The 27,557-nt window shown below is 41.7% G+C and overlaps 3 protein-coding genes across 8 annotated transcripts in view; all 3 read left to right on the forward strand.

Annotated features, from left to right (window-relative positions):
• The first annotated feature begins 1,728 nt into the window (after positions 1–1,728).
• uck2b (uridine-cytidine kinase 2b) lies at positions 1,729–18,751 on the forward strand. Of its 2 annotated transcripts, XM_036986514.2 has the most exons (8): positions 1,729–1,924; positions 12,793–12,858; positions 13,097–13,190; positions 15,638–15,734; positions 16,293–16,435; positions 16,574–16,671; positions 16,783–16,831; positions 17,072–18,751. In XM_036986514.2, the coding sequence occupies exons 1-8, from the start codon at positions 1,820–1,822 to the stop codon at positions 17,209–17,211; spliced, it is 792 nt and encodes a 263-aa protein (XP_036842409.2). In that variant the 5' UTR covers positions 1,729–1,819; the 3' UTR covers positions 17,212–18,751. The 2 variants fall into 2 exon arrangements, with proteins under 2 accessions (XP_036842409.2, XP_090038978.1); XM_090182852.1 differs by having other exon boundaries at positions 1,732–1,924; positions 16,574–16,831.
• Positions 18,752–19,704: 953 nt separating this feature from the next.
• Positions 19,705–22,287, forward strand: czib (CXXC motif containing zinc binding protein). 2 transcript variants are annotated; one of them, XM_021614036.3, is made up of 8 exons: positions 19,705–19,763; positions 19,851–19,934; positions 20,621–20,677; positions 20,779–20,860; positions 21,011–21,042; positions 21,277–21,354; positions 21,725–21,790; positions 21,929–22,287. In XM_021614036.3, exons 1-8 carry the CDS (start codon positions 19,758–19,760, stop codon positions 22,004–22,006), a joined length of 483 nt encoding a protein of 160 aa, XP_021469711.3. In that variant the 5' UTR covers positions 19,705–19,757; the 3' UTR covers positions 22,007–22,287. The 2 variants fall into 2 exon arrangements, with proteins under 2 accessions (XP_021469711.3, XP_090038979.1); XM_090182853.1 differs by having other exon boundaries at positions 19,740–19,763; positions 20,784–20,860.
• Positions 22,203–27,557, forward strand: part of scp2a (sterol carrier protein 2a) — a 49,000-nt gene continuing 43,645 nt past the window's right edge. For 3 of the 4 annotated variants that reach the window (XR_016482675.1, XR_016482676.1, XM_036986513.2), the window contains exons 1-6: positions 22,425–22,809; positions 23,643–23,697; positions 23,913–23,984; positions 24,396–24,527; positions 25,988–26,052; positions 27,389–27,515. Coding sequence is in view for 2 of the 4 variants with exons in the window: in XM_036986513.2 (XP_036842408.1) it covers positions 22,633–22,809; positions 23,643–23,697; positions 23,913–23,984; positions 24,396–24,527; positions 25,988–26,052; positions 27,389–27,515 (628 nt within the window). In the remaining 2 variants the exon portion in view is untranslated. Of the gene's footprint in view, positions 22,810–23,642; positions 23,698–23,912; positions 23,985–24,395; positions 24,528–25,987; positions 26,053–27,388; positions 27,516–27,557 lie in introns of all 4 variants that reach the window. The other variant, XM_036986511.2, reaches the window with a different exon arrangement.

The raw sequence follows: 27,557 nt of genomic DNA on the forward strand, positions 1-27,557 counted from the left end.
CAGTCCGTCCAACCGGCCTCAAAACTACAGACAACATGTAACCATGCCAGCCCAGGACTTCCACATCTGGCTTCTTCACCTGCAGGATCGTCTGAGACAAGCCTCCCGGACAGCTGATGAAACTGTGGGTTTGGACAACCGAAGAATTTCTGCACATACTGTCAGTAACCGTCTCAGGGAAGCTCATCTACCTGGACGTCGTTCTCACCAGGGCCTTGACCTGACTGCAGTTCGGCGTCGTAACCGACTTCAGTGGGCAAATGCTCGCCTTTGATGGCCACTGGAGAGTGTGCTCTTCATGGATGAATCCCAGATTCAACTGTACTTGGCAGACAGCATGTGACCAGTCCTCTTCTGGTTGTGCCGGGTGGAGATTATAACAGTACATGGCCGAGATGTTCAAACGTTCATAGATGACCAGCAGGGTCAAATAATAATAATCACAGTGGTTGTAGAGGGTGCAACAGGTCAACACGTCAGGAGTAAATGTCAGTTGGCTTTTCATAGCCGATCATTCAGAGATAGAGACAGCAGGTGCGGTAGAGAGAGAGAGAGAGTTGAAAACAGCAGATCCGGGACAAGGTAGCACGCCCGGTGAAGAGGTCAGGGTTCCATAGCCGCATGCAGAATAGTTGAAACTGGAGCAGCAGCATGACCAGGTTGACTGGGGACAGCAAGGAGTAGTCAGGTAGTCCTGAGGCATGGTACTAATACAGCTGTGCCAAGCTTATAGCGTCACACCCAAGAAGACTCAAGGCTGTAATCGCTGCCAACGGTGCTTGAACAAAGTACTGAGTAAAGGGTCTGAACACTTATGTAAATGTGATATATATATATATTTTTTTTATATACATTTGCAAAAAATCAAAAAAAGTTTTTGGCTTTGTCATTATGGAATATTTGGTGTAGATTGATGAGGACAAAAAAAAAAATGTGTTCAATTTTAGAATAAGGCTGTAACGTAACAAAATGTGGAAAAAGTCAAGGGGTCTGAATCATTTCCATATGATCTGTATATACAGTACCAGTCAAAAGTTTGGACACACCTACTCATTCAATGGTTTTTCTTTATTTTTACTATTTTCTACATTGTAGAATAATAATGAAGACATCAAAACACTGAAATAACACATATGGAATCATGTAGTAACCAAACAAGTGTTAAGCAAATCAAAATATATTTTATATTCTTCAAAGTAGCCACACTTTGCCTTGATGACAGCTTTGCACACTCTTGGCATCACCTGGTTGTCTTGTTGTTAATTACAAGCAGGGGTGCAACTTTCACTGGCGATGGGGGGGGGGGGGGGGGGGGGGACATTCTGACATTTAATTTCTGCCCCCCGTTTTACCATTGGAATGTGATACAAAAAGGGTGTCGGGTCTGCTTTAGGACCACGCGGGCGCCTCCCAGATGTAGGCTGTTTGTAGTGTTTTTCCGAATGGATAATAAAAAATAAAAATAAATAAGTTATGCCCCCCCCACTTCTAAAATCAAAGTTTTGCCCATGTATATATATATATATATGTCACTTATTAATGGACTTGTAAAGTTTTAGTGTAGGGCAGTTCCAAGGATTCTGTATAGCACTAACCATTTATGAAGCGCAAACATACAATTAATTTATATAAATAATACAGCTTTATGAATCAATTTACATACAAATCACATGATGTGCAAGACCAGGACATTTGAAAAATTCCTTAATACAACATTTTATTTAAAAAATTATACATTTTGTGAAGGAAATGATGGGAGGAGCTCAGCGGGACACTGTATTGTTCCCAGCTGCGTTGTTGTAGGCACGTTATTGCAAGCATGGCCGGGGACACTGAAACACATCTCAGTGACTATGCCGAAAATAACAACGTTATCCGACAACCATTCCTTATCGGAGTGTCCGGAGGCACTGCCAGTGGCAAGGTTAGCACCTTACATATACTGTCTATTGTTGTATGTTTTTAAAACTGATGGAATGTGTTCAAGTCGCTCGTAAACTCGTCGACCGCGTGGCTCATGTCATACTGTTGGTTTGAATGACATCAACCCCTTGCCAATCTTGAGTAATCAGCATTTTATTAACGAGTTGGCTAAATGATTGTAACTTTTACATGTGGTTTCCTTCATCCGTTGGCATCATATTTCCCTTGTCCCCAGGATGCCTAATTCCACCACACACACAAACAATGGAAACAGTTTATTAAGTTGGCAAATACATTTAGTTAATTATAGTTGGCTATCAAATCAACCAACAGTTTCTAGTTAGTAAATTAGCTAAACTGTAATCGTTATATTTTATCCCCGGCACTACATGCTAACATTTATGTTACTAAGTAGACTGGCTAGACAGCTAACGTTAGCTAGCTACTTTTTGTTGCACACACAGCTATAGAGAGCCTATAGCTTGTTATCTACCGCGCCATGCAGCCAGCTAAATCACTCTTTTGTTTAAGGTTATTTCTTTAACTAGCTAGCCCCGCGGGTTAGCTGAATAAGACCACGGTTCGTACCCTCTTCTGAATGTCAAAGTGACGAACTATTCGACACAATGTGGCTATTATCCACTATTGGACTTATTTATTGACGGAGGACACGACTTCTGGCTATTTCAGTTGAATCTATTGTTGACGCTTAGCAGCCTAGCTAATATTAACCACATAACAATAACAGACGTGGGCGCAAGCGGGAAACGGGCGTCAGTTGCTACTAATACATTTTAAAAAATTGTATTCCAGTATACTTTTGCAGGAAGAAAAGCAGGCTCGGTACATATCTTCCTAATATAATTATTCTTGCACATATGCTTGACGCACACAGAACTGAATTCTTCATCTAATGAACATAATGTCCCTGTACTAGTCACTTATTAATAAGTGACAAGTCCATTTCCCTGTACAAGACTTAAAAGACCTGCAAGGTATTGCATAAAAAAACGATGGTATATACAGTACCAGTCAAAAGTTAACTCACCTACTCATTCCAGGGTTTTTCTTAATTTGTACTATTTTCTACATTGTAGAATAATTGTGAAGACATCAACTGAAATAACACATGGAATCATGTAGTAACCAAAAGTGTTAAACAAATCAACTTTTATTTGAGTTTCTTCAAAGAAGCCAACCTTTGCCTTGACTGCTTTGCAAATTCTTGGCATGTTCTCAACCGGCTTCATGAGGTAGTCACCTGGAATGCATTTCAATTAACAGGTCGTCCTTGTTAAAAGTCGATATCCTTATTGAGCTTTCCTTATTGCATTTGAGCCAATCAGTTGTGTTGTGACAAGGTAGTGGTGGTATACAGAAGATGGCCCTATTTGGTAAAAGACCAAGTTCATATTATGGAAAGAACAGCTCAAATAAGCAAAGAGAAATGACAGCCTATCATTACTTTAAGACACGAAGGTCAGTCAATCTGGAAAATGTCAAGAACTTTGAAAGTTTCTTCAGGTGCAGTCCAAAAAACCATCACGCTCTATGATGAAACTAGCTCTCATGAGGACCGCCACAGGAAAGGAAGACCCAGAGTTACTAGTGCTGCAGAGGATAAGTTCATTAGCGTTAACTGCACCTCAGATTGCAGTCCAAATAAATGCTTCAGAGTTCAAGTAAGGCACACCTCAACATAAATTGTTCAGAGGAGACTGTGAATCAGGCCTTGATGGTCAAATTGCTGCAAAGAAACCACTATTAAAGGACACCAGGAAAAGACTTGCTTGGGCCAAAAAACACAAGCAATGGACATTAGACCGGTGGAAATCTGTCCTTTGGTCTGAGTCCAAATTTGAGATTTTTGGTTCTAGCCACCGTGTCTTTTTGAGACGCTGACTAGGTGAACGGATGATCTCCGCATTTGTGGTTCCCACTGTGAAGCATGGAGGTGTGGGTGTGCTTTGCTGGTGACACGGTCTGTGATTTATTTAGAATTCAGGGCATACTTAACCAGCATGGCTACCACAGCATTCTGCAGCGATGCACCATTCCATCTGGTTTGCGCTTAGTGGGACATCATTTGTTTTTCAATTGAGATTGTTTGAGATGAGTTGGACTGCAGAGTGATGGAAAAGCAGCTCAGCATATGTGGGAACTCCTTCAAGACTGTTGGAAAATCATTCCTCGAAGCTGGCTGAGAGAATGCCAAGAGTGTGCAAAGTTGTCATCAAGGCAAAGGCTGGCTACTTTGAAGAATCTAAAACCAAAAATATATTTTGGTTTAACACTTTCAGTTACCACATGATTCCGTATGTGTTATTTCATAGTTTGACTGGTACTGTACCGTCCCCGGAATGTCATGTAACAGAATTTATACAGTTGTACATTTTGTCATTAAATAATTGTCACTAACAAAATAACGTTCTCTAACCATCTTTAAAAAATGAAGATGTATTATTTTTCTGTTATTCCAACTCAAACACCTATGAGGGGAGAAATTATGTTTATATACAATTAACCAGGATAGTAATTCTTGAATTTAGTTTAGTGAAGTTACATTTTAGGATAAATTCAATGACTAACTTTTTTTTTCTTCAAAAACTAGAATTGGAATAATATTACAAATCCTATCCTTAAATTGATGTAATTGTTGATCCATCTAGTCTTAAATAATGTTGGATGTACCAAAATCAAGCACATTTAAACATCCTTGATAAAAAAAACATTTTTTTAAAGTATTCCTTCAAACAAAATGGAAGCTGTCTACGTCTTTTTAATTGTTGCTTGGGGGAACATCCAATGCCATTGCAGAATATATTAATCTTGATAATCCTTCAGTTTTTGACAGCAATATGACTCTTTTTTTAAAAGAGATCCGTTAACAACGAAGCATAATATTTTCTTCACTTTCTACTTGTACCCAGGCTACAAATAAATGTATTTTGTTCGCTAGATTGTTTGTTTTTAAAGTAGTACAGGACGCAGTCAAGATTTTTATGTAGTTACCACACTATGTAGTTAATAGCTTTGTGATTTGATAATGACGTGTTAACACTGAGCCTAGTATGGCCTGTAGTTTTCCACTATTTGTTCGTACTTGTTGGTTTGAGACCACAATTAAATACCAGTCTTGATACCAACAGTAGTTTGGAAAGCAAATTAATAGTTTGTGTCGTATATCACCAGGCATATGTAATAAGCTTGTGAAATGAACTACTGTTAAAATTCTTAAAATAACTCGATGGAAGCTTCTACTCAATGTCCTTTCCATTCCCTGGCCCCCTTCCTTACCCTCCTCCGTTCCTATTGTTCTGTTGACCCATACATTAAGTTAACTTTTGGCATCGGACCACTGTTTGGCTCTTTGAAAATCCCTGTACATGGTGTTGGGTGTGACTGAGTTGGGGCGGTTTGGGATTGCTGGCCTCATGGAGTTATGAGGAAGTAGTGAGCGAACAGTAATAACCTGCAGTGTGGTGTAGCAAACATGGTGAACTGAACATGACGTCACATTACCCTACTGTAAGTGCACTGGAACCAATGTGGCTCGGGTTGAATGGTATCCAGGCTTGTGCCTGCTTGCATTTGCTAACAGATGACTTACTGCCTGTAATATTTACTGTACACACACCCCGCTGTAGTGTCATGTCTTGCCAAATCATAGTCTGTATATAGAAGCTACATCGTGTTTGACAGGCTCTTAGATGAGGAGCTTTAGGTTAGTCTGTGTGCTGCAGTGCTGAACAACACGGTCTCCGGAATGGGCGTCCGATTTCATTGTGACACTTTTTTTCACGGACACAAAAGCACCATAGTCTGTGGCAGGTCAGGAGAATGCCCCGTCAGCACTGGCAGCCTGGTAGATGGGAGATCCTGGCATTTGAGGGTGTCTGTGAGGACAGGTGGCCTGGGCACTGAGAAGGGCACTTGGGTCCAGGGTGGTACTTCCGTAGTGCTCCATGTTTTTGCTGGGGTACTGGGTACAGTATGTTTCGCTGGGGTACTGGGTACAGTATGTTTCGCTGGGGTACTGTGTGGGGCTGTGGTGGTCATGAAATTGTCAGATAATGATTGTCAATCAAATAACTGCGGTCTCACAGTAATTGACCGTTAATTAACAAACACATTTAGCATCTCCTGGCTTCCACACATAGTCTACAAGCCACTGATGCAGACCTTAGGAACATCGACAGTCTAATAAAACCAGTTTAATATAGCCTACACTATCACAATCAATCCATTTATTTTAGAAACAAGAAATTAAGAAATGTGGTCTCTTTCAGAACAGAATAGCATACTCTGAGTTGGAGTTAGTTGCTTAGAATTCTGTGGCATTCTTTTTTTAGTATGAAGAATACTAAATTGAACATAGCTGAATAAAATAGAAAGGATATTTATTCCAAACGAGTGCGCGCGTGCAGCTATTCTGTTTTGAGCGGTTAACAAAGAAACCGGTCCTCCTATATGCTTTATTTTGTTATTTATGAAACTTCCGTTGGGATACCAACATTGGGCTTTGTGTTTAAATTTTTAATACATTCTAAGGCTGCATGATACAACTCCAATGATGATTTGAAAAAAGTGGCATGGAAGGCATGGGCTTTGTTTTTTGCGCAGGTTGTACACACTTCATCAGCGCCTAATTCACAATTTGACAAGCACTTGATAATGCCTTGAATCCAGGCGGAGTCCCCTTTGGCCGTAATGCCCCCTGAAGACTAACACATCGGCTGTTGGAAGAACTGTCCACATTTGCTTGTAAAAAGCTGTCGTCGAGGCAAAGAGGTGGCTACTTTGAAGAATCTAAATGATAAAATATATTTTTTGTTTAACACTCTTTTGGTTTCTACATGATTCCGTATGTGTTATTTCATAGTTTTGATGTTTTCACTATTATTCTACAATGTAGAGAATAGTAAAGATAAAGAGAAACCCTTGAATGAGTATGTCCAAACGTTTGCCTGGTACTGTAGTTTGCAATAGAAGTTGCTTTTTAGGTGTCATTTTCATTTAGGTTTGGGTATAATTTTGATTAACCACATGACAATCATTGTAAGATATATATATATATATATATATATATGAAGACGTTATTGTAAATTAAATTAACCTGCTCCGTGAAAGTGTGCATATGAAAACTAACTGCCACGCAGATCGGTAGAAATGATCAGATAAATTGTCATTCCACCTGAGAAAGGTAGCCGACTCCTCCTGTAGCTTTTACCGGCAACTTCCGGAGAGTAACAGGCCTGCCAACATTTGCGTACCAACTACTAAATTATCTGTCCATGTACACAGGTATGAGATCTGAGTTAAAAGTGTATTTAAAAAAAATTAAATAAAAACATTTTAATAAAAAATAACTCCACTGAGTAAATCTAACATCTCGATTTTCAAGCTGCAACACACAAACATGTACAGAGTTTGTCAACGGACATGGAGATTAATACGTCATTATTTGATGTAGCTACCCGGTGTCTGCCCCTCCTCCTGTTTGTTGTGATGCAGAGTTGTGCCGACTGTCAGCTGTACGTAAACACATGGACAAATCCCTCTTCGACTCTGTGTTGTGGAAAGGTAAACACTGATTGTTTCAAGCTAACGTTAGTGAACATAAGATGGCCATTCAGTGGGCTCTAAAGTGCCAGCAGTTCACTTTAGCTAGTGACAGAAATTCAATGCAAATACCCCCCAAAAAACTTTTGAGCAGAGTCTGGTCAACATGCGCACGGATCAGGCCTGAAGAGAAATTGGCACGGGGGGGGGGGGGGGGGGGGGGGGCGCCTGGTCTACTCCCACCTTTCGGCTGATATTGGTCATGTTCCGCAGCAATGCAGAATGCAAACTAATATTCAGTCTCGTTTCCAAGAACAAAACCCAGTACAGAGCCTCCCTCAGTTACAGACACGTTGCGTGCCCTCGTTACCAAGAAGGTTTCAATGATTGACAGAGGAACTGTTAGCCACAGATAAGTCTACCCTGATGCGTAAGGCTAAATCTGCGAGCTATCAGGCAAATCTGTCTAGGAAATGATTTTCTGAACATTTTGAAGGTCTCCAGAACATTTGTTCTCACCCCGTGTTTCCTATCATAGCTTTTTCCTTTTTATGGATAACATGTTTCTTTGATACTGATGCTCTGCTTCAAATATTTGTTCTTATCATATCAGTAAAAAAAAAAGTGGATTAGACGTTTGTACATTTTGTACCTAAACAAATAACTTTAAAAAATAAAATAAACTCCAAGAATAAAGGCTCTTTGTTTTTTCTATTTAGATCTTGTGACTTTTACCATACGTGTAAATGGAATGCTGTCAAATTATCCCAAACTTTTATAGACCTGATTGATCGCAATTATAGAATTGTACCAAGACTCACAAACGGCACGCACACGAGTGTCTGGGGAAAGAACCCCAATTCGCCGAGTGCTATGCGGGCGAGTTGAATCTCCAATTTGCCGCATTGGGACAGGGTTGGCAGGTCTGGAGTAATAGCAGAATCTGAAAGCCAGCAGGAGAGGGAGGAGATTGGCTCCCTCATGTCTTATTTCATCAGACAAGCTCACTTCATATAGTTGATTTTATTAAAGTCATAGGGAGTGTCTATATATATATATATATATATAGAAAAGTTTTAAATTGACCAATCGATTAGTCGAAAGACCAGGCTTTCCGATGACCAAGATTTTGTCGGACAGCCTAATATTTTTGCCTACTTTTACTTCACTACATTCCTGAAGAAAATAATGTACTTTTTACTCTATACATTTTTTTTCTGACACCCAAAAGTACATGTTACATTTTGACAGGAAAATGGTCCAATTTATACACTTATCAAGAGAACATCCCTAGTGCCTCTGATCTGGTGGACTCACTAAACACACATGCTTCATTTGTAAATTGTGTGAGTGTTGGTGTGCCCCTGGTTAGCTTAATATAAGGAATTTGAAAGGATTTTTACTTTTGATAAGTACATTTTAGCAATTACATTTTACTTTTGATACTTAAGTATATTTAAAACCAAATACTTAGACTTTTACTCAAGTAGTATTTTACCAGGTGACTTTCACTTACCTTAATAGAAAACGCCTCACGTTCTCTTTACTGAAGTATTAAAAGTGGGTACTTTCTCCACTGCTCAAACGTGACTGCAAATGTGATTATGAATGTTATGCTTTATTATAAAGGTGTATTTTGGGGGGGGTGAACTCACACGTCGCCTGTGTATGCCAGTTATGCTCTACACCGGTTGTAAAGTGGATTAATATGCTTCATTTTAAGAAGTTATTTGGCCACTTTAGTTGTGATATATACCTTATCAAAACATATATAGGCCTATGGGCTAGGCTACATGAGGTGTGATACTAACCTTATCAGAACATATAGGCCTATGGGCTAGGCTACATGAGGTGTGATACTAACATTATCAGAACATATAGGCCTATGGGCTAGGCTACATGAGGTGTGATACTAACCTTATTAAAACATATAGGCCTATGGGCTAGGCTACATGAGGTGTGATACTAACCTTATCAGAACATATAGGCCTATGGGCTAGGCTACATGAGGTGTGATACTAACCTTATCAGAACACACAGGCCTATGGGCTAGGCTACATGAGGTGTGATACTAACCTTATCAGAACACACAGGCCTATGGGATAGGCTACATGAGGTGTGATACTAACCTTATCAGAACATATAGGCCTATGGGCTAGGCTACATGAGGTGTGATACTAACCTTATCAGAACAAACAGGCCTATGGGCTAGGCTACATGAGGTGTGATACTAACCTTATCAGAACATACAGGCCTATGGGCTAGGCTACATGAGGTGTGATACTAACCTTATCAGAACATACAGGCCTATGGGCTAGGCTACATGAGGTGTGATACTAACCTTATCAGAACATATAGGCCTATGGGCTAGGCTACATGAGGTGTGATACTAACCTTATCAGAACATATAGGCCTATGGGCTAGGCTACATGAGGTGTGATACTAACCTTATCAGAACATATAGGCCTATGGGCTAGGCTACATGAGGTGTGATACTAACCTTATCAGAACGTATAGGCCTATGGGCTAGGCTACATGAGGTGTGATACTAACCTTATCAGAACATATAGGCCTATGGGCTGTGCCACTATGATTTTGAAAACGTTGCACATAAAAAGACATGAACTGTTTCTTGCCTTTACTGCACAGAAGCTGGCCGTCATTCACAAGTGAGACTAATATTGTCACCCATCAAACTTCATTTAATCTTGTCTTTACATATATTAAATAATGTGACATTTGATTTTAGAATGGACAATTATCATGCGCCTGTCGTGAAGCAGGGGGGGAAAAATACATCTATTGTTGCTCAACATGAGCTCATGGACTCATGAAGTGTTTTGATTTAGATGTTCATTACATTTGTATTGATGTCAGTGTTTAGAGGGACAATAGACTTCTGACTACCAGGCAGTTAGCAAGTTTAGTAGGCTACTAATGACCATCAGCAGCATCAGAGCTTGGAGAAGACTAAACGGTCACCTGGAATTTGACTGCAGTCATGACTCGTGACCGTCAGTGTGGCACTAATATGGTCACCGTAACAGCCCTAGTACTAGTTACTCTAACTAGCACACTGTAGAACACACTGCAGTACACAGAACATACTGTAACTAGTACACCATACAGTATGCTCTACTCTGTACAGTAACTAGCATACTGTAGAACATTCTAGAACATACTGTCTTCTACTGGTGTACGAGGTACTGCCACAATGTTTGTTCATCAAATTGTGTATTTTATTAAAAATGAAGTAAATAGCCCACATTTGCTTGTGAAAATGTATTTAAGGGCCTCCCGAGTGGCGCAGCGGATCTAAAGCACTGCATCGTAGTGTTTGAGGCGTCACTACAGACCCGGGTTCAATCACAGGCTGTGTCACAACCGGGAGTCCCATAGGTCGGCACACAATTGGCCCAATGTCATCCGGCTTAGGGAAGGGTTTACTTAGCTGATCACGCTCTAGCGTCTCCTTGTGGTGGGCCGGGCGCCTGCAGGCTGATTTTGGTCGTCAATTAAACAGTGTTTCCTAACACATTGTGCAGATGGCTCCCGGGATAATACAGTGGGTGTTAAGTTGTGCATTTTGGCGGGTCATGTTTCGGTGGATGCATGACTCGAACTTTGCCTCTCCCGAGCCCGTAGGGGAGTTGCAGCAATGAGATGATCGCAATTGGATATCACGAAATTGGGGAGAAGGGAGTAAAAGTGTTTTAAAGGTATCGTTTTTTCCAGGTTTACATTTTGCTCAGGTTTTTGCTCAAGCACACCTTTTTAAATAGAAAAACAACAATTGGATGTAAGTCCATAACGATGCTTAAAACCCATTCCTCCAGTCAAATTACGATGTTATGAATATTTTTAAATAATTAATTAACCATTACTTGTAAAATATTTGATTAAATCCGGTGTTTGTCATGGTTTTGTATTTTAGTATTCTCTGTGTGAACTGAAAATGAAATACATTTCAACTCTATCTCTGACCATTGTACAGGTACTTATTTTTATTTTTTTAAGCCCATAACCATGTGTATGAGGTGTATAGTCTTGTTTCAAAGTAGATTTGTTTAAGATTACCATTTACTATCTTCATTGAATGTTTTCATAATTTATCTGCCGATAGGCCAAATGAGCGGCTCTCTCACCGATGCGATCCGGTAGGCTACAGACGAGTCACTCACTTTAGCATCACTGTTTGGCAAACCCCGACGTCTAGGAAGCCCTTTGGTTTACTTGTCCCGACGTCTAGGAAGCCCTTTGGTTTATACTTGTCCCGACGTCTAGGAAGCCCTTTGGTTTATACTTGTCCTGACGTCTAGGAAGCCCTTTGGTTTATACTTGTCCCGACGTCTAGGAAGCCCTTTGGTTTATACTTGTCCCGACGTCTAGGAAGCCCTTTGGTTTATACTTGTCCCGACGTCTAGGAAGCCCTTTGGTTTATACTTGTCCCGACGTCTAGGAAGCCCTTTGGTTTATACTTGTCCCGACGTCTAGGAAGCCCTTTGGTTTATACTTGTCCCGACGTCTAGGAAGCCCTTTGGTTTATACTTGTCCCGACGTCTAGGAAGCCCTTTGGTTTATACTTGTCCCGACGTCTAGGAAGCCCTTTGGTTTATACTTGTCCCGACGTCTAGGAAGCCCTTTGGTTTATACTTGTCCCGACGTCTAGGAAGCCCTTTGGTTTATACTTGTCCCGACGTCTAGGAAGCCCTTTGGTTTATACTTGTCCCGACGTCTAGGAAGCCCTTTGGTTTATACTTGTCCCGACGTCTAGGAAGCCCTTTGGTTTATACTTGTCCCGACGCGATACCATGGACATGTAACTACGTTTTATGAAAACCTAAGGCATATATAGAAGATCGACTTTATTCAGTCAGTTCAACATTTATTTATTTATTTATTTATTTTAAATAAAATGTGTCAACTTGCTGTTCAGTTGTCAATCAATGCACAGTAAATAGCCTACTATGCACCACAACTCCGTGGCTGGCTATGTGGAACACGAGAAAATCATTTATTTTCTGTATCGGAAAACAATGAAGCTAAGTCGTGTCATTTACTGCTTGTGTTACATGGGACGTGAAAATTCACCAGCATCATGTCCTCTTCCAACTGTGTAAAGAAATGTGACTGCAACCAGAGATCTGTATATAGTTCCGATGTTCATGTCTCCGCCCTAACGATGGGAGTCATTGTCCCCAAGGCGGGAAGGCAGGCGACAAGCTTAGGTCCACGATAAACCTAGCAAATGTTGTTTGTTTTTACATCAGTGTAAAATGCGTCCTGTGTTCTTCTGTGTGTCTGCAGTCGTCGGTGTGTGAGAAGATCATGGAGCTTTTGGGCCAGAACGAAATCGACCACCACCAGCGACAGGTAGATTCCATTCTCTCCCCCCAGTCCTGGTTTTTCTGCACTGTAGCTCACAGCCATAGCACTCAGGGTTTAGCTTCCACTGTGCAGCCCTGACCGATCTGCGTCATTATTTTTCCAGGTAGCCAACCTCTCTCCAATCTATCCCTATTCTGTTTTTTTTTTTCTATATACCAGTATTATACAACCCAAGATGGTTAGCTTCCTCAGTGTAGTGCTGACTTATGTCGTTGTTTTCCAGGTAGCCATCCTCAGCCAAGACAGTTTCTACAAAGAGCTGACTCCAGAACAGAAGGCAAAAGCACTCAAGGGCCAGTTCAACTTCGATCACCCAGGTATGGGGTTGGGTCCGCATAGGGCTGCTAGCTACATAGGACTGGTGGGGCTGCTAGCTACATGGGGCTGCTAACTACATGGGACTGGTGGGGCTGCTAGCTACATGTGACTGGTGGGGCTGCTAGCTACATGGGACTGGTTCGGCGCCGCTAGCTACATGGGACTGGTGGGGCGCCGCTAGCTACATGGGACTGGTGGGGCCGCTAGCTACATGGGACTGGTGGGGCTGCTAGATACATGGGACTGGTGGGGCTGCTAGCTACATGGGACTGGTGGGGCGCCGCTGGCTACGTGGGACTGGTGGGGCGCCGCTGGCTACGTGGGACTGGTGGGGCGCCGCTGGCTACGTGGGACTGGTGGGGCGCCGCTGGCTACATGGGACTGGTGGGGCGCCGCTGGCTACGTGGGACTGGTGGGGCGCCGCTGGCTACGTGGGACTGGTGGGGCGCCGCTGGCTACGTGGGACTGGTGGGGCGCCGCTGGCTACGTGGGACTGGTGGGGCGCCGCTGGCTACATGGGACTGGTGGGGCGCCGCTGGCTACATGGGACCGGGGGGGGGCGCCGCTGGCTACGTGGGACTGGTGGGGCGCCGCTGGCTACGTGGGACCGGGGGGGGGCGCCGCTGGCTACATGGGACTGGTGGGGTGCCGCTGGCTACATGGGACTGGTGGGGCGCCGCTGGCTACGTGGGACCAGGGGGGGCGCCGCTGGCTACGTGGGACTGGTGGGGTGCCGCTGGCTACGTGGGACCAGGGGGGGCCATGCTAGCGACACATAGGACCGGGAGCAGTGGCTGGCTGGGGCTTGGCAGGGTCTGCTTTGCTGTGTGTAGATGAATCAGAATGTCTGACTTTTAATGTAGTTCCAACTAGGGCTGACCCCATTTAGTCAACTGATCGATTGTTGACCAAGATTACACTTTTTTTTTTTTTGTCAAGCAGTCGCAAATATATTTAATTTATGGCACACGAGACACCCATCTGATTTGAGCCTGTCTCATTGGACTAATTCATTGTTCATGCCGCAGGGATGGCACAGTCCAAGAAGGGGAGCATGGTGGCTGACGCACAATGCACAGCTCTTCAGAAAAAGCAATCTCGCGCCAATTCGTGCAAATTCATTGTTTCATAATTTAGTTGTGCGAGTTGTTTGCCCTTTGATTGTTCGTCTATCAATTCCCCATTCCATATATTATCAATAGTACATTAAGGTACTATTGTTTGGCTACGGTAATTTCTGCTAATGCATTGAATTTTTGTATTATTATTATTATTATTAATATTATTAGTTTACTGTTTTCATTGTTGGAGTGGACACGTTGTTTGCAGAGCGCACAACCAATGCTACACCACTTTTGGTTTATTTAATTCCATTTTGAGTTTGGTCAATTTATTAATTGTCTTTTGTTTGGAGCACTCCTGTCAATGTTGAGTAGGGACGTGTACCTGATTACACACACAAGTATTCCTAGGCAACCTGGCCTGTGTGCAATTGTATAAATGTGCCCATTTGGGGGATCTGATTTCATATTTCCTATTGGCTTAACTCACCACCGCCAATGAACTGTGGCGCTTCTCAAAGTAATTTTTTCAGCAAGTAAAAGTCTGTCTTTTAAATTCAATGAGTGACGATAGTTCCTCAATGTATTTGAAAAATCTTTCCAGTTCTCTCCCTTTCCAGTGAAAACGACATAAAATAGGCCAACCTGATTACTTCTTATCCCTTGCATGAATAAGTCTACAGGGCCGGACCCAGTTGATAGTTGATACAATGATTCACCCTTTTTAATTATATTTCAAACTCAATTTATCACGTGATCCATGACCACATTTCATATAACATTTCAGAGTTTTCCATTTTTGGCCTCTGTCGGCAATCCATCCCTCATACACTCAGCCCATCTTCCTGCCATACTCCTAGTCAGCAGATCTATAATAGCAGAGTCTCTCTCAGCTGCTGCACGGCGGGGGGGGGGGGGGGGTGTCTCAATTAACACTTTCTCCTAAAGTGTTAATTTCCTCTCACTGATTTAAAAGAGAGATGCCTGGCATAGTCTAGCCCATGTCTCCTCCAATCCAATACTTTTTAGATTTGTGTGAAGAAGTGTCAGGAGATATTATTGGGGGAGACCCAGGGTCTGAGCGACAGACCATAACAGCTGTGACCCAGTAGACTCCACAGAGATTCCTCAATTACACTAGTCTAGTGTGTGTTTGATAGCGTGTGTTCACATGTGGGTTTAGTGGAGGCCACTGTCAGCAGATGGGTACATGGAGGTCTATGTATGGTCTGTTATTTTACCAATGGAATGGAAGTGAAACCTTTTTTTTTTATTTTATTTTTTTTACTAAATCTCCTGCTTTCTCTTAAGCCATTTCTGTCTCTTGTTGTTTTTACTTGTGAATCGCATGGAATTTTTCTTTCTCTAAATCTGTCATTCTTCAGATGCCTTTGACAATGAGCTGGTCATGAAGACTTTGTGGCAGATCATGCAGGGGAAGACCGTACAGATCCCTGTGTACGACTTTTTCACCCATTCCAGGTGAGCTCCTTGTTGTTGCGGTGTCCACACACCGGGGGGGGGGCGTAGGCGTACTACAGAGCAGGATCAAGGACTTAGCCAGCTAACTCGCCTAAATATCTTATCTTGAATTGGACATGGTCTAATTGACTCAAAAACCAAAATCACCTATCCAAAATGTAGCTTTCTTAATGAATCAGGAAATCAATAGTTCTATATCAGGGTTAGCTGGCTGCTGCTTGATAGTATACCCCTCTACTCTTGTTTGTATTCTAACAATAACTGTACATGTTTCTAACCCAAGTATTCTTATTTGTCAAGTTCAGGTATTACCTACTGAGAACAGCCACGTAGAGCAGGTTTCTGTGGTCTGTTTTAATACAGCGTTGTTGGGTATTCAATCCCATTTTATCTGTCTCATTGGTTGTCTCTAACAGGATGTTTTCTTAGGAAATATCAATACAAACTGTTTGTACAATACCAGGCTGTTCGTTCTTATTTTATGTCATGTGTCCTGTTGGGTCATCCTGATTTTTTTTATTTATTTATATATATTCATGGTGTCTTGTTTGATTCCAGGAAGGATGAGTTTGTGACTGTGTACCCGGCTGACGTGGTGCTGTTCGAGGGCATCCTGATGTTCTACTCCCAGGAGATAAGAGACCTGTTCCAGATGAAACTGTTCGTAGACACGGATGCAGACACGCGGCTTTCACGCAGAGGTGTGTTTGCTGACTCCACTTCCTTGTGTATTTCTGGATAAGGTTAAACGTCGTAGGTGGTGTGTGTGTTCCAATTCTAGGGTGTATATTCTGTGTTCCAATTCTAGGGTGTGTTCCAACCTGTTTTATTTCTTCCAGTGCTAAGAGACATAGGTGAACGGGGCAGGGACCTTGAGCAGGTTCTTACTCAATACATCACATTTGTCAAACCTGCTTTTGAGGAGTTCTGTCTTCCAGTAAGTTTCCACTCTGTGTCCCCGTTATATTGTGTGCTAGTCCATGAAGCCAGCCATAATCTTTGCAAATGCTTGCGTAGTTATTGTAGTACTTGTAATGTTTATTTCCAGACTAAGAAGTATGCTGATGTGATCATCCCTCGTGGAGCAGATAACTTGGGTAAGGACGAACGTCTGTGAGATCTGATCCTTTAATACCCTTCTGGGTTGTATGCAATCTTTTTTTGCCCCTTTTTGTCAATATAGTGAAGGGTTATGGTAAGTAAGGAAAGGCTCTTATGCAGCTGCCATGTTACATGAATTTTCCCTCTGGAGTTTCCTTGTTTTATACCCCTTTTGTGAATGTACAATGGAAACCCTAACTTCACCGTTCCCTTCCTCTGTTTTTTTTTTTTTTCAGTGGCAATAAACCTGATAGTACAGCACATCCAGGACATTCTAAACGGCGGACTGACCAAGCGGCACAGCGGCTGCATGAACGGGCACAGCACGCCCGCCCGGCAACGACAGACCTCAGAGTCCAGCAGTCGCCCTCATTGACCTCCTTTGTATTGGAGGCAGAGTGTGATTAGATCTGTACATAATTCCCAATGGCATTGCTGTATTTAAGATGGAGGAAGGCTACGTCCTGATTCTCTACCCTGTTACCAGAGTGTGCACTTGCACACTTCTGGTCGTTGTAGGAGAAGTGTAGAGAATTGGGACGCAGGCAAAGAGTAACTACCATGCTTATTATTATTATTACTGTTATTATTATTACTACTACTGTTATTACAGGTACTTTTATTGTAATTGTTGGATTTGGTTCAGGCGGGGGGAGAGAACCTCCAGTTTTTGCAATGAGATCATGTGTTAAGAATGACCCCCTTTTTGTTTTCATCCGTTTATTTCAAATTTGTATTTCATATAGTTTGCTTTTTGACAGATTTAATCAAATGTGGAAACTGGTGTTGTCCAATGAGAATTAAACCCTAAAATCACAGGCTGGGATCTAATTCCTCATTGAGAAAAATGTCGGACCTTGAAATGGGGATGAAACTAGACACAAAGGTGAAATGAGAATTTGCGCTCGTTATTCGTTCTCGTTGACAATCTTGAAATAGGTTTTTCCTACCCCTTTTTTTTTTTTTTGTCGGTCTTATCGTGTTTTTCTAGTCTGTATGTTCCGTTCCCTAGTTGAGGTGCCTTTTGCCTGTCACTTACCCTCCACCATTTGCTAAGCTACAGAACCTCCACAAGAGGGAAGTTCCAAACTCCATGACATTCTAAATTCCACACAGAATAGGTAGGTTGAAGTAAGTAAAGAAGTAGTAACAAAGGTTGAATATTCTCAAACAAGGGTTCTTTATTATGGAAGCCCAATTTTGGTGTTACTTACCTGACAACGGTGGTATAGTTAGCTTGGGCTGACTCGTCCTGCATGATATCTTGTGTATTTCCTGGTGGTGGAAGCCAAATACAATCTCATTGTCAACACAGTAAAGTGTTACGAGTGCTATAACACAAAATAGAAATTGTCAGGTTAATTGATTAAACTTGCACAAGACCTTCAACTATTTGCATAAAATGCTTTTCCCTAATTAATCTTGAAGCAGAATTAATTTAACATTTTGAAGAAATAAACCTATTGGAGTTTAATTTCCCCTAGTCATTTAGTAATTGTTAATTCCTAATATATTCCTAATACTGTTTTCTCAGGTTGACAAGAGTACCATTGAAGTGCAGAGATATTATTAGTCAAACTGAGGGAAGGGTCCCATAACAGCAATACACCTGAATTACACCTGAATCATTATTTTTCTGACAAGACTTGAAAACATGAAACCAGCACAATGCCTTTTCGCTGCTGAATTGAAACACAATACACAATACTATTATTTCCAATTAGTCAATTTCTATAAAATGGCTTGTAAGTGTGTATTTAGTAATACACACTTACAAGTGTTGTATTTAGTAAGCATACAGTTGCTGAATTGTGACTTAATGTTTACCATACAATTTGTCTGGATGTTGGATTGATGTAGAAACGTTGGATGATTGGAACAATAAAAGCACATTGCAAAGTGGTAGAAAAAAAAAACTGGAGGTGTGTTTGACTTATTCCTGCAACAGCTGATTATTTTTAACGTAGAAAAAACAGTATGTATACATACAAGAAGTATACAACTAGACAAGAAGTATACAACTAGACAATGATAACATGTGCTAGGGGGTACAACAGATTATACAATGACCTTAAAAGAAACACACACATTGATCGTTAACAGCTTTCTTATTGGAAGAATGTAGACTGGTCTTAATGTACTGCTTCAATTCCTTATAGAGAAGTTTTTTTTATTAGTGAATTTACATTTATGAATATGACATTTTTCCATTAGCACAATTAGATTTGAGGTTAAATTGTTTTTCTTTATCCTTATGGTTAAGGAAACCGAGCAGCACATTCTCCCATTTAAAAAAAAAAGTAATCAAGGATATTAACAATTATAAAACAATCTTTCCATTTTTTTTTTTACATGTAGACAATGTGAAACTGTTTCTGGATGCTCAACACAAATACAGTTAATGTCTTTTTGGAGTTTCTTCGCAGGGTAATACTTATGGATCATTCTGAAAGAGACATCTTGGTATTTGTGTGGTAATAACCAGACTTTTTTCTTAACAGATATTAGTGACCAATGTATTCCAGTAAATTGTGACAATATCCCTTTGAAATAAAGCACGTTCTGACGGAGCAAGGAGAAACATATTTTCCCTATTGGAGAATCAACTGGATTAAGCGAGGGAAGGTTAAGAAGGTGAGGTCTGGCTATACCTCTAAATAACATGAGTTCCAGATGGAATAGCATCAAAGACTCAACTCTAGGTGTTACAGGGATATTGTAACGATATAAAAAAAAATCCTCATAATTGAGTAACAATGCTTCTGCATTAAAAAGTTGATTCACCAGCTGGATATGATTATTGAACCTGTTCTTAAAAAATAAATACTCTTGATTCTTGACTATGCGTAAAAGCGTGCCTTGACGTAGCTACGCTTGCGTATTTTGAAACGAGTGTTTACGCAAATGTACTAGAGTGTCAAGATGGTGGTAAGTGAGGCCACATCATTCAGAGCATGCACACTTTCAACAATATTTACATTACCATTACTTAAATACGTGTTATATGTTTCATAGAAAATTGGGCTGCAGTTCAAAGCCACTTTGGAAAATGTCACAAATGTGCGGCCAGAAGGTGAAGACTTCCGCTGGTTTCTAAAGGTAACTAAGAACTTGCTAACCAGCTGATGCTAGCCATTTTACGATGAGCCATAACGTTATATTTATCATGACACACAATAAGCGAATTTGTCAAATGGTGAAAAGTTGTATCACTACATAAACAAGACATTTACAGCACGACAAGCTATGAAAGGTACTCCTGTGACGTTATTTTCAAAACGTTGCTAGTTTTTAGTCAGTAAACAATACGCATGTGACGTGTAACGTTAGGCAGCTAACGGTAGGTTACAATACAAAAGCATTGCTGATCTAGTGTTGTGGACTCCCAGTAACCCATAGAATTAGGATTAGAATAGAATGTGTATGCCATGACTACACACAGTGTATGCTTCCCTAGTTGACAGACTATTCCCTATAAAGTACACAACTTTTTTTTTTTACCAGAACATGTGCCCTGATCAAAAGTAGTGCACTACATAGGGTATAGGGCTGTAGTGCACTACATAGGGAATAGGGCTGTAGTATAAAGTAGTGCACTACATAGGGAATAGGGCTGTAGTGCACTACATAGGGAATAGGGCTGTAGTATAAAGTAGTGCACTACATAGGGAATAGGGCTGTAGTGTCCTACATAGGGTACAGGGCTGTAGTATAAAGTAGTGCACTACATAGGGAATAGGGTGCCATTTGTGACAAATTCCGTAACATACGTACTTTTGTCACAGTTAAAATGTGCCAATTGTGGTGAGATCCCAGAGAAATGGCAGTATATCAACCTTATGGTGAGTAAAGGTGAATTTTATCAATGTATCTTATTATTCAAAATCACATTTGATATGGTGACGGATATTCCACACTTTGCAGTGACTGACTGTTTCCCTAGGACAGTGTACCACTTAAAGGAGGAAGAGGGAGTGCCAGCATGGTGCAGAAGTGTAAACTCTGTGCCAGGGAGAATTCTATTGGTAAGCAAACAGAGAAGTATTACACATAAGTTGTTTCATACATTCAGCCATTTCACTTTCCTTTGGGGGATCTGAGATGACTGGATAGAGGTAAGCAACAGCTCCACCTTGTTTCTGCCATGATGTTCATATGTATATGTGTGTTCACAGATATCATGAGAGACACAATCACCCCGTACAACGTGAGTTACAGTACTTATTGTGAAGCTTACCTCTCAATTGATCCTTGGCTTGACTGCAATTGAAGGTGGGAAATGTTTAGTAATAATACTGCCTATTTCATCCTACCACTCTGTTGCTGCTGACACTTGAAGTGTTCTGCTACAGAACAGTACATCTTTAAAACACAAGAGTATTTATTTATTTCAGCCACTCACACCTTCTTGTCTCTTCCTCGTGGTGCTGCTGCTGTGAAGGCTGAGGATAGTGAGAGGTTTAAGACCATGGTGCAGTTTGAGTGTCGAGGCCTGGAGCCGGTAGACTTCCAACCACAAGTGAGAACAGAGCACACTCCTGTACTGTATGTTGTCAAATCTCAGCTAAGCTTGTAGAAGCACATATTATATAGCATCAAGGGGACTTGTTTTCTCCCTTCCTGACTATTCTGATAAAGTATAACAATTGGATCCACTCTACCATTCAAAAACAGATTCCAAATGTTTAGCATAGACATTTCTGAAACTTTGACATTTTCTTTATTTAGTATTGTTTTGTAACAGTTTAATGACAAATGTTCTTAAGAACTTGTAATACTGCTGAAAGAACAATAAAGTCAACTAAAACATGTGCTTTACAATACCTCAACACCTCAACCTTGTCCCCCTGTCTCTAACATCACATTACTTTGTCCTTGAAACACAACAGGCGGGCTTTGCTGCAGAGGGAGCGGAGTCGGGGACCAAGTTTCCTGAAATCACCCTACTGGAAAAAGTTAGTATTTTTTAATCTATGGCCAGTAGGTCAACATAGTAAATGTGAACATTGATTACAAGAATAGTTTCCAGTACCCAATACAATAGTTATTTTCAGTTCAAGAACAGCGTTTTTAATACTTCTTCTCCATATCAGGACTGGACAGACTATGACGAGAAGGCCAGTGAGTCAGTGGGCATCTATGAGGTCACACACCAGTTCATCAAGTGTTGAGTTACGGTCAAGCGCTTTGTACGACCGGGATGTAAACACACTGGCCAGATATCCACTCATCCACTGACTGAAATGGCTGTCGGTGTCAGACACATCCAATGCTAATGCAGTGCTGTTGACAGTTATAATGCAGTGCTGTTTGGTTTGTGACAAGCAAGAAGCATTTGAGGATTGATTGGGTGGAATGCCCATCCACATCATCCTGGATTGAATGAGATATGTGACCATGCCTTTCCTTTTGTCACTACCCCAATAAAGATCATGAAATGAAATAAAATAAACTGATAATGTGGTTTTAAGGTTTTCTCTGCCTGGAGTGATCCGTATCAGAATGAATTGAGTAAATCTGAGGCACTTCGGTCACAAGAAGTAGTGATTAAACTCAGCCATGTATGACTGCCACTATTTTTGAAAGTTTGTTGTTACAATTGTCAACAATAGCACAGTACTTTGCTCTTAAACGCACTTTTTAATACAGTCAATAGTAAAACATTATCTCGCTTGGCCAGAGTTCATCCAATGTTTACACAACTGGACACACTTTCAACTGACTTCATTAAGAAGTCACTGTATTGTGTAACGTTAATATGGATATAGAAAGCTAGCATCATTACAGGCAAGGAGTTATGCTGCGTTCACATGCTCCACGGAAACTCCTTCGTAGTACTTTGACGTCTCAGTTCGGTGAACGGTTATCATCCTTATTGTCACTCTTCCCTCTTGGAAGCACTCGTCTCAGCACAACAACCAGAATGGCTCCTCAAAAGAACAGAGTATTCGTCATTGGAGTGGGAATGACAAAGGTAAATCTTGCTATTGGTTATAAATGGTTGCATTGACTATCATCCATGCTAGCTGGATTGCTATCTAGTATTGAAAGACTATTTAGCAAAGAGCTAGCTCGTTGTCCTTAGCTAGCTAACGTTTTACCTGTCATGTTGGTTAGCAGCATTTCCAAAAAACGTAGGTAGCTACAGTAGCTTGTCATTTCTTTCGATAATTAACATAGGCTAAACAACTACTGTTGGCTAAACATATAACGCGAGATTTAAGACTTTTGTCAGCTGTTCATGTTGGTGTTGCTAGCTATCTAGGTAAGTAACGTAGCTAATTTAGTTAGCTTTCAAGCTATGCTAGTTAGCTAACACGAAACATTGAATAACTATATTGGGCTAACAATGTTTACAATTGTATTATGAATTATGGCTTGGAAATGTATTTGCTAGCTAGCTAAAATGAAATTGCCATACGTGGCATTTTAAAACCCAGTCTAATCTGAAAGTCCAATACTCCATGGTCATAGACTAATTGTGCCAAGGGTCATGGATGCATTGCACACACCGATAGCTAGATAAACACTAGCTACATTGCATGCAGCAGAAGGACGTCCCTCCTGAGCAGTCAGAATTAGAATAATACTTTCTTTGTCCATTGCCTTTTCAGATCTCACTCTCACTCACTCCCACACACACACACAGGGGTTGTCAGCCATAATACCGTGCAGTTTACGGGCAAAGTGCCTTGCTCAAGTACACAGCAGTCATGTTGACCCAGAGCTCTGTCTGTGTAGTAGTTGAACTGTTATCCCCAGTCTGAGATTTGATCCATAACCCTCTCCTGTGTTTTGTCTTTGCAGTTTGAGAAGCCAGGAAAAGAAGACTTTGACTATCCCGACATGGCAAAGATAGCAGGTGGTTGTCATTTAATTTCATAACTGTACCTGTCCTGTACTTGCCAACATTGCTACATTCACCTGGATACACCTTGAGCTATAGTCACCTGGATTCTACCTGGTTATAATACAATGTGTTGTACATGTCATATAATAGTCCCATTCTACATGCAACATTTTGAGTGATGCCCATTGTTCCCTGTTGTGTCTTATAATCATGTTCTTATGACTCAGGCGAGAGGGCCTTGTCTGATGCTGGAGTCCCCTACTCTGCTATAGAGCAAGCCTGTGTGGGCTATGTGTATGGTAAGAGACTGTCACTGATTATAATGTTAACTGTCCGTTTAAAATTATTTTTTTTAGGCATATTAAATGCCTTGTGAGTTGCCTTCAAATTCATTCCAAAAGTGCTGTAAGTGTCCACCTAGTAATAAGCTATGATGTTGTATAGGCATAGTAATAAGATATGATGTCATATAGGCCTAGTAATAAGCTATGATGTCGTATAGGCCTGTAAGATATTATAACACAACGCAATCATTCACCTGAGCTAACCTGTGTCTGTGTCATGAAGAGAACTGTCTAGTGATGAACTATTGCTTTTAAAACAAGATCCTTTTAAGATGTCTGTCCATCTGTGTGTCTCATCATGTCTCAGGTGACTCCACTTGTGTTACTGTCAATGTAAATGACCATATTATTATCATTATTTTTCAGGTGACTCTACCTGTGGCCAGAGGGCCATCTACCACAGCCTTGGCCTGTCAGGGATCCCCATCATCAACGTCAACAACAACTGCTCCACAGGCTCCACTGCCCTGTTCATGGCCCGACAGCTAATCCAGGGAGGTGAGTGGGACTCGACCATAGATATATTAATCATATCTGTGTTACACATACAGTACTCTATATATACAAAAGTATGTGGACACCCCTTGAAATTAGTGGATTCGGCTATTACAGCCACACCCATTACTGACAGGTGTATAAAATCGAGCACGCAGTTGTTCAATCGCCATAGACAGTAGAATGTCCTTACTGAAGAGCTCAGTGACTTTCAACGTGGCACTGTCATAGGATACCACCTTTCCAACAAGTCAGTTCACAACATTTCTGCCCTGCTAGAGCTGCCCCGGTCAATTGTAAGTGATGTTATTGTGAAGTAGAAATGTCTAGGAGCAACAAAGGCTCAGCTGCAAAGTGGTAGGCCTCAACAAGCTCACAGAAAGGGACCGCCGGGTGCTGAAGCGCGTAGCGAGTAAAAATGGTCTGACCTCGGTTGCAACGCTCACTACTGAGTTACAAACTGCCTCTGGAAGCAACGTCAGCACAATAACTGTTTGTCACACAAGCCTAAGATCACCATGTGTAGTGCCAAGCGTCGGCTGGAGTGGTGTATAGCTCGCCACCATTGGACTCAGGAGCAGTGGAAACACATTCTCTGTAGTGATGAATCACGCTTCACCATCTGCTAGTCCAACGGACGAATCTGGGTTTGGCGGATGCCAGTAGAACGCTACCTGCCCAAATGCAGAGTGCCAACTGTAAAGTTTGGTGGAGTAGGAATAATGGTCTGCGGTTGTTTTTCATGGTTCGGGCTAGGCCTCTTAGTTCCAGTAAAGGGAAATCTTAACGTTACAGCATACAATGATGTTCTAGACGATTCTGTGCTTACAACTTTTTGGCAACAGTTTGGGGAAGGCTCTTCCTTGTTTCGGCATGACAATTCCCTCTGTGCACAAATCGAGGTCCATACAGAAAAGGTTTGTTGAGATCGGTGTGGAAGAACTTCGACTGGCCTGCACAGAGCCCTGACCTCAACCCCATCGAACACTTTTTGCGATGAATTGGAACGCTGACTGCGAGCCAGGCCTAATCACCCAACATCAGTGCACAAACTCACTAATGCTCTTGTGGCTGAATGGAAGCAAGTCCCCGCAGCAATGTTCCAACATCTAGTGGAAAGCCTTCCCAGAAGAGTGGAGGCTGTTATAGCAGCAAAGGGAGGAGCAACTCCATATTAATGCCCATGATTTCAGAATAAGATGTTCGACGAGCAGGTGTCCACATACTTTTTTGTTCCTTCTCTGGACGTCATTGGATGGGACACAGAGAGGTGAGTGGGAATGAGATAGAGGGGGGCAGGATTGATTCCTAGGACTAGGAGTCCTTTCCCTGCTCCGGTCACATGTTCAGGACAAACTCCTGACCCTAGTGATGCCATGTCCTGGAATCAAACTGAAGTAGGATGCATGCTATGATCCGTCTTATGCTGGACCTAAACATATGCCTTCTTTTGCTGACTGTAGGTCTGGTTGACTGTGCACTAGCCCTTGGCTTTGAAAAGATGGAGAGAGGCTCCTTGTCATCAAAGGTAAGACCAATCGTAGTACATGATCAGGACTAACCCAGTGTATTGTAGTTCATGGACAGGACTAACCCAGTGTATTGTAGTCCATGGACAGGACTAACCCAGTGTATTGTAGTTCATGATCAGGACTAACCCAGTGTATTGTAGTTCATGGACAGGACTAACCCAGTGTATTGTAGTTCATGGACAGGACTAACCCAGTGTATTGTAGTCCATGGACAGGACTAACCCAGTGTATTGTAGTTCATGGACAGGACTAACCCAGTGTATTGTAGTTCATGGACAGGACTAACCCAGTGTATTGTAGTTCATGGACAGGACTAACCCCATGGACAGGACTAACCCGGTGTATTGTAGTTCATGGACAGGACTAACCCAGTGTATTGTAGTCCATGGACAGGACTAACCCAGTGTATTGTAGTTCATGATCAGGACTAACCCAGTGTATTGTAGTTCATGGACAGGACTAACTCAGTGTATTGTAGTTCATGGACAGGACTAACCCAGTGTATTGTAGTTCATGGACAGGACTAACCCAGTGTATTGTAGTTCATGGACAGGACTAACCCGGTGTATTGTAGTTCATGGACAGGACTAACCCCATGGACAGGACTAACCCCATGGACAGGACTAACCCGGTGTATTGTAGTTCATGGACAGGACTAACCCGGTGTATTGTAGTTCATGGACAGGACTAACCCAGTGTATTGTAGTTCATGGACAGGACTAACCCAGTGTATTGTAGTTCATGGACAGGACTAACCCAGTGTATTGTAGTTCATGATCAGGACTAACCCAGTGTATTGTAGTTCATGGACAGGACTAACCCAGTGTATTGTAGTTCATGGACAGGACTAACCCAGTGTATTGTAGTTCATGGACAGGACTAACCCAGTGTATTGTAGTTCATGATCAGGACTAACCCAGTGTATTGTAGTTCATGGACAGGACTAACCCGGTGTATTGTAGTTCATGGACAGGACTAACCCAGTGTATTGTAGTTCATGGACAGGACTAACCCAGTGTATTGTAGTTCATGATCAGGACTAACCCAGTGTATTGTAGTTCATGGACAGGACTAACCCAGTGTATTGTAGTTCATGATCAGGACTAACCCAGTGTATTGTAGTTCATGGACAGGACTAACCCAGTGTATTGTAGTTCATGGACAGGACTAACCCCATGGACAGGACTAACCCGGTGTATTGTAGTTCATGGACAGGACTAACCCGGTGTATTGTAGTTCATGGACAGGACTAACCCAGTGTATTGTAGTTCATGGACAGGACTAACCCAGTGTATTGTAGTTCATGGACAGGACTAACCCAGTGTATTGTAGTTCATGGACAGGACTAACCCCATGGACAAGCATATGGAGGTGATGTTCAACACATATGGGATGGCAGCAGCACCGGCAGCACCACAGATGTTTGGCAACGCGGGCAGAGAACACATGGAGAAATACGGTAAACATGATGGTGTGCGTGCACATGTGTACAGTACCTTAT

Source organism: Oncorhynchus mykiss, chromosome 8 (genome assembly GCF_057628025.1).
Source record: "Oncorhynchus mykiss isolate SJ-2025 chromosome 8, ASM5762802v1, whole genome shotgun sequence".
Lineage (NCBI taxonomy): Eukaryota > Metazoa > Chordata > Actinopteri > Salmoniformes > Salmonidae > Oncorhynchus > Oncorhynchus mykiss.